A 9,874-nucleotide genomic window follows, 5' to 3' on the forward strand; every position below is an offset into this window, starting at 1 on the left:
CGTCTGTCGTTATTCTCTGGCGGCAGCGTTGCCTCAGCAGCGTGCTGCTGCGTTTTAAAGATGGCGACCATTTATCGTGTTTAAAAAAAGAAACAAACACTCTTCAAACGTATAAATTTAATAATCAAAAACAAAACGATCGATCAGCTGATCAGCGATGGACTACCCCACCCACAGGAAGACAACGTCTTTGGTTCAAGGCAGAAAACAGCAGGAATTGTGGGATTGTAGTTTTGCAGGGAGAACTCCGATTGGCCCTTTGTGCTGGTGTCGTGCGGCACGGTCAGAGAGGCCCGTGTTAAGGCTCGGGGAGGCGGTAATCTGGCAGGTGATTTCCCTCGCGAACGCGTCCGAAGCAGCCGAGCAGCAGATCGATGGCGGTGCTGACGGTGGAGCGGACGTCCTCCTCAGTCTGGCCCCTCAGAGGGTTCACCTCCACCAGGTCCACCGCCGACAGCAGACCTGCAGAGAGACAAAGAGCACATTTGTGGTAACTTCCTGGTTATGTGAGGGCGAGTGTGGCACGTGGGGGTAATGAGCTGGTGTTCATGTTGTGGATTTTGGAGTTAATTCAGTTTGAAAATGAGGCAGCGTCACTGACAGGAAGCTTCAGCATCATGTGACCGCAAAGTTCCTCTGATCGTTTTATAGGCGCATAAAGACTTTAACGTGAGTTCTTCGGCTGGTGGGGTGCTGCAGTCACTCCCCAAAGGCTGCGTCTGTACAGGGAGTGCAGAATTATTAGGCAAGTTGTATTTCTGAGGAATAATGTTATTATTGAACAACAACCATGTTCTCAATGAACCCAAAAAACTCATTAATATCAAAGCTGAATGTTTTTGGAAGTAGTTTTTAGTTTGTTTTTAGTTTGAGCTATTTTAGGGGGATATCTGTGTGTGCAGGTGACTATTACTGTGCAGAATTATTAGGCAACTTAACAAAAAACAAATATATACCCATTTCAATGATTTATTTTTACCAGTGACACCAATATAACATCTCCACATTCACAAATATACATTTCTGACATTCAAAAACAAAACAAAAACAAATCAGCGACCAATATAGCCACCTTTCTTTGCAAGGACACTCAAAAGCCTGCCATCCATGGATTCTGTCAGTGTTTTGATCTGTTCACCATCAACATTGCGTGCAGCAGCAACCACAGCCTCCCAGACACTGTTCAGAGAGGTGTACTGTTTTCCCTCCTTGTAAATCTCACATTTGATGATGGACCACAGGTTCTCAATGGGGTTCAGATCAGGTGAACAAGGTGGCCATGTCATTAGTTTTTCTTCTTTTATACCCTTTCTTGCAGCCACGCTGTGGAGTACTTGGACACGTGTGATGGAGCATTGTCCTGCATGAAAATCATGTTTTTCTTGAAGGATGCAGACTTCTTCCTGTACCACTGCTTGAAGAAGGTGTCTTCCAGAAACTGGCAGTAGGACTGGGAGTTGAGCTTGACTCCATCCTCAACCCGAAAAGGCCCCACAAGCTCATCTTTGATGATACCAGCCCAAACCAGTACTCCACCTCCACCTTGCTGGCGTCTGAGTGGGACTGGAGCTCTCTGCCCTTTACCAATCCAGCCACGGGCCCATCCATCTGGCCCATCAAGACTCACTCTCATTTCATCAGTCCATAAAACCTTAGAAAAACCAGTCTTGAGATATTTCTTGGCCAATCGAAGTGTTAACTGAAGAAAATGTTGCAAGCACTGGTGATCACACTGATAATGTGGTCCTATTCAGTAAAATGGGCCAAAAAATGGCATAAAAGGCTTAATTTCTCAAAAAGTATAAAAGTTATCATCACCAAAAGATATAGCAGACATTAGCAGAAGGAGCAGAACAGTTTAAAGTTTGAATGGTTAAAATCAGCTGAAACTGAGGGAAACCAGCAAAGGTCGGAGCAACTAGAATAAGGTAGAAGAATAAAGAACTAGAAAAAGATGCATTTCCTGCAAAAATGCAGTGTGAATGCTATGTAGTGGAATCTGCTGAAATAAGCTGAAAAGCAGAATTATCTGCTGAAAAGAGGTGAAGAAGCTGGAATTTGTGCTGAAAAGTAGTGAAAAACTGAAAGTTTTGCTAAAAAGAGGTGAAAAAGCTGAAATTTGTGTGGGAAAGAGTTTAAACAGTTGAAGTGTTAACTGAAGAAAATGTTGCCATAAGCAGGATTTGAACCCGCGCCTCCTGCTCTGAGAACAGCTGCTCATCTCACTGAGCTAAAACATGGCTTGGAAACTATTCTGGTGTCAAAATGTCAAAGAGGATAATGTCCAGCTGTCCGCAGTGAGAACAGTCGGCTGAATGAATGTTAAAGAGAGCAGCATTTTAATTCACAGTGCTTAATTCAAGGCAATGATTTACTGGATGTTAGAGGGTTTGGAGGAAGGTTTAACGTGGCACAAGCTGAGGATGATGATAACTTAAAAAGCAGAACTGAGACGGAGTTGGCCGTCCGACTGCGGTCTGGAGTGTGGGGCCTCCCTGCTGCTGCGGAGTCGGGGTGGTCTGCCCCTCCCCACCGCAGGGAAAAGGGTAACACCACCTGGGTCTGGGTGCAGTTCCCCCCTCCAGGGGCAAGGGTACCTAGACCCGGTTTGTAGAGTACGCTTGGGGAGTGTGATCGTGTGTACAGCGTTTCTTTATGTCTGTCTCCACGTTGGTTGAGTGTGGAGTAAGTGCATATGAGAGCCTGAGGGTGGGAATGGATGTTTGTGTCTGTGTGTGCCTGTATGTCTGTGTCTATATGTCAGGTTGGGTATCAGACGCCACCTCTCTGGGGACATCTCAGGCCCTCCAAGGTTTGGAGGCCTATCTCTGCCTCTGGATGTCTGGAGTTTTGATCTCCTCCATACCTGCTTCATGCCCTGGAGGACGGGGCTGTGGCCCCCCCACACCCTCTAGCAGATCGTTACATGGAGAAACCTTTGGAATGCAAGCATGCTGATCCACACAGGTATGCACACAGGTGTACACACGGGTATTCACAGACGCGGACTACAGCTTTCTTGGCTGCTGCCTCAAAGCACACTGTGCGCTGTCTATCTTTTGTGCTGCACAATATCGTTTATTATTTAGTAAATACTGATATCTACTGCTAGCTAGTTTATTGTGATGGTGCCGTTTTTTTTATTATGTTGCTCTTTGTTGTTGAGGAGAGAAGCGACAAAGCTATGTTAGCTTAAACACAGTGAAGCTGGAGGATGAACGCTAACTTTTTCCACTCGATAAAAGTTAACGTGAGTGTTCTCGGTGGTCGGGAACAAATGTAATCGCATGGCAGGATGCTGTAAAAGGACCAAACTTCAGTCAGGAGAACAACTGAGATAATCCATCCACAATACGAGGTTAGTCATTCATATACTGCTGCTGGGCTGCAGTTACATCGTAAGGGTTTAAAGACTGAGCTTTAAAATGTGCTGCTGAAAGGTGGTAATAAAAACCCAGAGAGGCCGACAGCGATAACTGACTTTTTAGGGGTTTGTTCAGATTAAATAGAACAAGATACAAACTGTTAAAACATGTGAAACACACAACAGCCTTAATAAACACAGAGTAGTTTGGACCCAGGAGCACGGTTCACGTGTTCACACCAGGATAGGGTTGCCAACCTTTTAACTGCCAAATAAGAGACACTAAAACGGGACAGCTGTCAGCCCTAATCCCCAAAGACAGAGTGAGTGAATACTGTGAATATACACAGATTGGCTAAACCAGTGTGCGTTGGAACAGGAACAGGAAGTGACACTCTACCGCAGCGAGAGCCAACACCAAGTGAGAGCTGTTGTGTTTAGTGTAAGCAGCTAATGTGGCTGCTTACAGTAAACACGTTTCTACTGTGAAGAGCAGGGTTTGTTTTTCCCTGAGTTTCTGACTCGTACCTGTCTGACACAGGTGTTCTGTGATGTAGACGCCCTCTCTGTAGGTGAGTCCACCAACTACAGGCGTCCCGGTTGCTGGGGCAACAGAGGGGTCGATGGCATCGATGTCATAGCTGAGGTGAATCGGTTTCTTCCCTCTGTTCAAGGACACAAAGCATCTTTAACATTCGCTCAGACTATCACACCTTGGTGGCTTCATGCAGGCATCACCTGGCGGACAGGTAATCACACGTTTCCTCCATGACGCGGGCCACGCCGAGCTGATCCACCTCACTCATGGAGAAGGTCTTCACCCCCAGCATCTTCAGGATGTAGCTGAGGAGGAGAAAACCTCAGGATTAGAGCCTGCCGGCAGGTACACTCAGGTACACGCAGGTAATGAACTTCTGGTGACCCTCAGACCAGAGCGAGGTCGCTGACCTTTCAGAGCTTTTTGCTTCTTTAAATTTTTTATTGAGATTTCATTTCAATCATCTCCAAAATGCTTCGGGACGAGCTGATTGGTCAGAGGGGCGTCAGAAATAGGTGAGTCTCTGCATGGACTCAGGTGCACTCACTGCTCTGCTGGATCCACGTCTCTCAGCCCGATGAAGACCACATCGGCGGCGGACACACACGGCTTCAGCCAGGAGAAGTTCGGTAAGACGGGAACCTGGTGAGGAAGGGGAGGGGTTAGTGATTCTGTGTGACGGCGTGATGCTGATCTCTGTTGCTAAGATCACCTTTGAGCGCAACTCGTGGAGCAGGTAGGACACCGGCTGCCCGTGGATGTTCCCCGTGTACGTGGTCAGCGGCGTGTTGATGTCGGCGTGAGCATCCACCCACACGACGCTCAGCTCCCCAACCGCCGCAGAGTGCCCGTGGATGGAACCGATCGCCAGGCTGAGGACGGAAAACACAAACAGGAAGCGAGTCGATGGAGAGCCGACACCTGGAACCTACGTCCTGACTTCCTGTTCCTGTGTGGACTGACCTGTGGTCTCCGCCCAGCACCACCGCCGTGTGCCCATCCTCCTTCGCCGCTCGCACCGCCTGTGACAGCTTCTGGTTGGCGGCACCCACCGCCCTCACGCTCTTCAGCAAGCCCATGGGCTCGTCCCGGGACATGTCCTCGAACGTCAGGTTCCCATAATCCTTCACTGCACAGCCTGCACACACACACACACACACACACACACACACACACACACACACACACACACACACACACACAATCATTGCAGGTTTCCTCGTACTGACTGTTCAACATTACCAGCGGAGGCGTTTCCCAGCATGCTCTCTGTGTGAACATTAACAGCGAGACGTTCAGGGAAGAAGGCAGCGGTGTAATGAGGCGTTCACTGACCCATGTGGACCTGTAAACACTTACTGTTTGCTGTTCGTGGATAAAGGTCAGCGCTGTTCCAGTAATGAAACTGAGCGTGTGCACAGTGACCTCCTGTGAGGACGTTACACTTCCTGAACTCACTGTGTCAGTGAAACTGTGTTACCTGTGTACTCACAATCAGCTGAAGGAAAAACCACCAAACTCTGATTTTTACGGAGTTTTTTAAACGGAGCGTTACGTGAATCAGACTTTAAACACTTTATTTGAAGGTCAGCTCTGAACACCTTTTCTGGATTCAAACTGTGCTGAAGGTTAATGTTTTACCGACGTCACAGATTCATTCAGATGAATTGTTGAAAGTGGAAACGCCGGCGTGCTCCGCCTCCAGTTTGTTTGACGATTCGATGGTTTCTGAATATTAAAAATCAGACACTGTCGCTGTTACTGAGCTGCACAGCTGTTTGAATCTAACTGTAAACTTTGTAGTTGATTAAACCCACCATAAAGACAAGATACAAGATTTATTTTCTACTTTTATTCTATTTTATTTTGACTATCTGAGCTTCTTTATTTTATTTTTATCGTCTCTGTTTGTTCGGGATCTTGTGTCATTTTGATTTTTTGAGCTGTTGTACTTTAATTATGGGCCGTGTTTAATGTTTTGGCCACGGGAGGATGATCTGACCCTCTGTGTAGGAGGAAATCAGTGACTGCTCTCAATAATCAGCAGAAACATTTTAAAGCTTCATTCTGTCTCTTTGATGGACGGGGTTAAAATACCGGGCCGCACAGCTCTGTGCCCCCACCTGGCTTTGTGGGGTTTTCTGTCCCTGGTGCAGCCCGCGGTCCGCTCAGGCTCATGTATTAATCAAACGTTTGTGGATTTTCTCATCACTGATTACTCGGCTCTGGATGAACATTAACTGACGAAACGGAGAAACTCAGGAAGTTTCTGAGTTGTTAATTCAACAAAAACAATGTTTCCTTAACTGGGAATGACGACCAACACGGATAACTAACTGGGCCGGCTGCGCTCCACCTAACGTCAGCCTTTCTTAAACATCTGTCCAGATGCTGCAGAGGCAAACTGCCACTCTGGTGCTCGGATGATTTTTAACAGAAATGTGTCACAGCTGCAGGAGGAGCTTCCTGATGTGTGAACAGGTGAGAACACCTGTGGAGTCCATCTCAGCTACCACAGGCTGAGAGGCGGAGACACAGCTGTGAGTGGGAGCTGATCTGTCCCCACTCACAGCATGTCTGTGGACGTACTCCACGGCGGAGTCGAACTCGGGCCCTTGTTGCTGTGAGGCACAGTGGGAACCACGGTGATGCTCACAGGGCGGTTCATCATTCAAACGGTAACTTCCGGTCAGTTTTACCTGCTGTCATTACATTTGCTGCTGCATGAAGGTGATTCTGTATGAAAGCACAAAAATAAACGTCTGTTGGAGTCTCCCGGTGACGTCACCGGACCCACCCAGCTGCTGCAGCCGCCTCTGCAGGCCCGCGGCTCGGATCCGCTCCGGTCCGTCCTCCACGCCTCCTCGGGACTGCAGCGGACAGAGAAGGAGAAGCTGGAGGATTACACGCGCACGAGTGCACGCGGAGCCTGTCCTCGCGCTCTCACCTGTCCCTTGGAGAAAGGAGCTCCGACGATCCCCGCGGAGCGCGCAGGAGGATGCTGGTGATGAAGGCTCCGCTGCACCGTCACGGCCACCTGGACCTGCCGCAGCGTCCTCGCGCTCCTCATGCTGATACACGCGCGCGCACACCGTCTCTGAGCCACTGACCGGCGCGAGTCTCCTAAAGACTCCACGTGACGTCAGGGGGAGGCACCGCGTGGAGCCGTGACGTCATGAAGCTTGTTTAAACACTTTGAAGAGATGAAGGTCAGACAGTGGGCTGACGTACGGAGGCTCATTCATGCCAACAACAAACAAGACGCTGAAGTTTATGATTTTTATTTTATTTAGAAATTTTAGTTTCCAGTTTTATTGTTTTTATGTTTTGAAAAGGTTTTGTTCTTTTTAGTTTCAGTTATTGTTTGAGTGCGGTGGGTGATATATTAGTGAGTGATGTGTGGCAGCGATATTAAGTTTACAGTTACCTAAAATATGTTTCAGCCCAGTTTCAGGTTAACTTTATAATAAAGCCATAAATCCAGACAGCACGCTCCGTCCCTCGACTTCAGCGTTTCAGAGGAATGTAGTCAGTAAATTGTGCTCCATCCAGCATGGTGCAGCGACGTATCACTGAAATATATGTGCTGTGTGGCTGAAGGTAGCACCAACGTAGTGGAACCATGTTTGCTCATTGGTATAAAGTCGTTTTTACGCAGCTTATCTTTGACTTTCCAACTCTGCGCGACCTGCTCAGAGAGGGATTTGCTGGCGTTAATGTAGTTTGCTCACTCTGCAAGAGGTTGGGACAACGTCGCCAGCCTCCGCTTCACTGAAGCTTTCTCTCTTTGTGCGACTCTACCTGGGTAGCATAAACAAATCCCCCTCTGAGTGGGATTCGCTGCGTCTATGAGGAAGGTTACAGGTAGTCAGAACTGTGACAGCAAAACGACATCTTATTGATGAGTAACCACACGTCTCTGCTACATGGTGCCTCGCACTACAGCAGATATACATCAGCAATATGTCAGTGAGCTGTATGGGTCACAATGCCAATCTAATCAGTGGTAATAAGTTTATAACAGGCATTTACATGAAATTTAGTGTTTGTGTTAACTAGAATATTTGTTCAGCCCACTTTCAGTTCAGTTAACTACAATAACGCTCTGTAATACCCAGAAAGTATTAAAGATGTACAAATCCTTCAGTGGTTGGTTTTAATGTTAGCATATCCACTGTGTTACATTAGCAAACTCGCTAGTTAACTTACAGCTAGCTGGCTATGATGGTTGATTCATAGCTGTACTTTCCTGTGGCCTCACAAAGAGAAAGCTCACAGCTCACTCTGCAGATCCTTTTTACCAATCTAACATGAATGATGGAGTTTATCTGAAAATCTGTCCCAAACTGAGTAAAACACTTAAACGAGTCAGTTAAAGTGACGACTGATTGTGTAAACCTTTGATAACACACACCGAAAACATTAGGATTCAAAAATAATTTTTTAAATTATGATTTAAAAATTCAGTTTTCAGATGCAGTCAGAAGCTAAAAAGGTAAAAAAACAAAACATGAAAGTCAAACTGATGACCTTTGAAGTGTCGTACAAACACGTGGGCTCAGCGCTGGATGCAGGTGAACTCACCTGAAAACACACTGTGTTTTGAAGAACTGCAAACAGTGTCTTTGTTCTCTAAGAACTTAACGTCGTTGGTGTGAGTCAGGATTCTCCGAAGTACAAAACTATTTCCGGCACTCGTCCTACATCTGCAGTTCCAGGAAGAAACTTTGTAGAACTGCGTTAACAGCGGATGTTAAAGTCACGGAGAGTCTGACCTGATGTTATAAACTCAACCACACCACGCTGTTATACGTGTGTTTTCTTTTACCAGCTGGTTATCTGTTATTCTAGCACCTTCAGAATTCACCTAAAGGTGCTTTTTACTGTAAGATAAAGACACCTAATAATACAGCGAAAACCTCAACGGTCAGACGACCACTATGAGCAAACACTGGGTGACAGTGGGAAGGACAAAGTCCCTTTGAACAGGAAGAAACCTCCAGTGGAAGCAGGGAGGGGAGGGGCGTGCATCCTGGCTGGGTTTTAATTAAAAATGAAAAATTACAATACCACTATTCATTCACACACTGGTGGAGGCAGCTACAGGTGTAGCCACAGCTGCGCTGGGGCAGACTGACAGAGGCGAGGCTGCCATATCGCATCATCGGCCCCTCTGGCCAACACCAGTAGGTGGAAGGTGAAATGTCTTGCCCAAGGACACAAGGACCAAGACTGTCCGAGCCGGGGCTCGAACCGGCAACCTTCCGGTTACAAGACGAGCTGCTAACTCTTGAGCCACGATCGCCCCGATCCATTTGACCCTTTCACCATAGTGGTCCCTACAGTCACAGCTGCTGTTTCAGAATCAGAAAGGTTTTATTGCCAAATGTTGAGCAGGTTTACAACATTAGGAAATTGCTGCGGTGCTTCAGTGCAAACATACTGTTATAAATTAAGCTTAAATAGACATGAAAATTAAAATGAGAATAAGAATTAAAAGTGCTAAGTAGATAAATATATACATGAGTGCAGGTGGTGATCAGTGCAAACATGTGAACACAGCGTAGGGTCATGTGTTAGTGGTGGGAACAGTCATACGGTTATTGTTCATGTGTCCAACAGCAGAGGGGAAGAAACTGTTCTTATGGCGAGAGGTTCTGGTGTTTGCTTGCATTTGTGTCAGTGTTGATGGTATACCTGCACATAAACCACTGCATTGGACACTGATGGGTCACTCCACTCTGCCACCCACTGGACGTTTATTGTTACTACAGCTGTATGTTGTGTTTCATTGTAATTACTGTTATTTAACTCTTAAGTATTTTTATTCATCTTTTCCTTCCTGAAGATGAATAAAAATAAATAACATCAGGATTCTTAAGTGTTTTTATTCAACTACAGGCAGGAAAAGATGAATAAAAACACTTAAGAATCCTGATTGAATTTGTCACAATTCATGCATGACAGGGTTA

General features: G+C 46.5%; 1 protein-coding gene across 4 annotated transcripts; it reads right to left on the bottom strand.

Annotated features, from left to right (window-relative positions):
* Positions 1 to 102: 102 nt before the first annotated feature.
* On the bottom strand, positions 103 to 7,011 carry arg1 (arginase 1). 4 transcript variants are annotated; one of them, XM_026177779.2, is made up of 8 exons: positions 6,850 to 7,011; positions 6,700 to 6,772; positions 4,866 to 5,040; positions 4,615 to 4,774; positions 4,450 to 4,544; positions 4,103 to 4,207; positions 3,893 to 4,029; positions 103 to 462 (listed from the first exon to the last, which is right to left on the bottom strand). In XM_026177779.2, exons 1-8 carry the CDS (start codon positions 6,970 to 6,972, stop codon positions 299 to 301), a joined length of 1,032 nt encoding a protein of 343 aa, XP_026033564.1. In that variant the 5' UTR covers positions 6,973 to 7,011; the 3' UTR covers positions 103 to 298. The 4 variants fall into 4 exon arrangements, with proteins under 4 accessions (XP_026033564.1, XP_080161915.1, XP_080161913.1 ...); XM_080305789.1 differs by lacking the exons at positions 6,700 to 6,772; positions 6,850 to 7,011 and adding an exon at positions 6,602 to 6,626; XM_080305787.1 differs by lacking the exons at positions 6,700 to 6,772; positions 6,850 to 7,011 and adding an exon at positions 5,090 to 6,549 and having other exon boundaries at positions 4,866 to 5,043.
* Positions 7,012 to 9,874: the final 2,863 nt, after the last annotated feature.

Source organism: Astatotilapia calliptera, chromosome 8 (genome assembly GCF_964374335.1).
Source record: "Astatotilapia calliptera chromosome 8, fAstCal68.1, whole genome shotgun sequence".
NCBI lineage: Eukaryota > Metazoa > Chordata > Actinopteri > Cichliformes > Cichlidae > Astatotilapia > Astatotilapia calliptera.

Bases quoted from the DNA above. Each gene is read 5' to 3' on its own strand.
- arg1 (XM_026177779.2), bottom strand. From the start codon at position 6,972: ATGAGGAGCGCGAGGACGCTGCGGCAGGTCCAGGTGGCCGTGACGGTG. The intron at 4,030-4,102 runs GTGATGCCTGCA...GTCCTTGAACAG, and splicing joins TGTGATTACCTGTCCGCCAG to AGGGAAGAAACCGATTCACC. The intron at 463-3,892 runs GTACGAGTCAGA...GTCTCTCTGCAG, and splicing joins AGAACACCTGTGTCAGACAG to GTCTGCTGTCGGCGGTGGAC.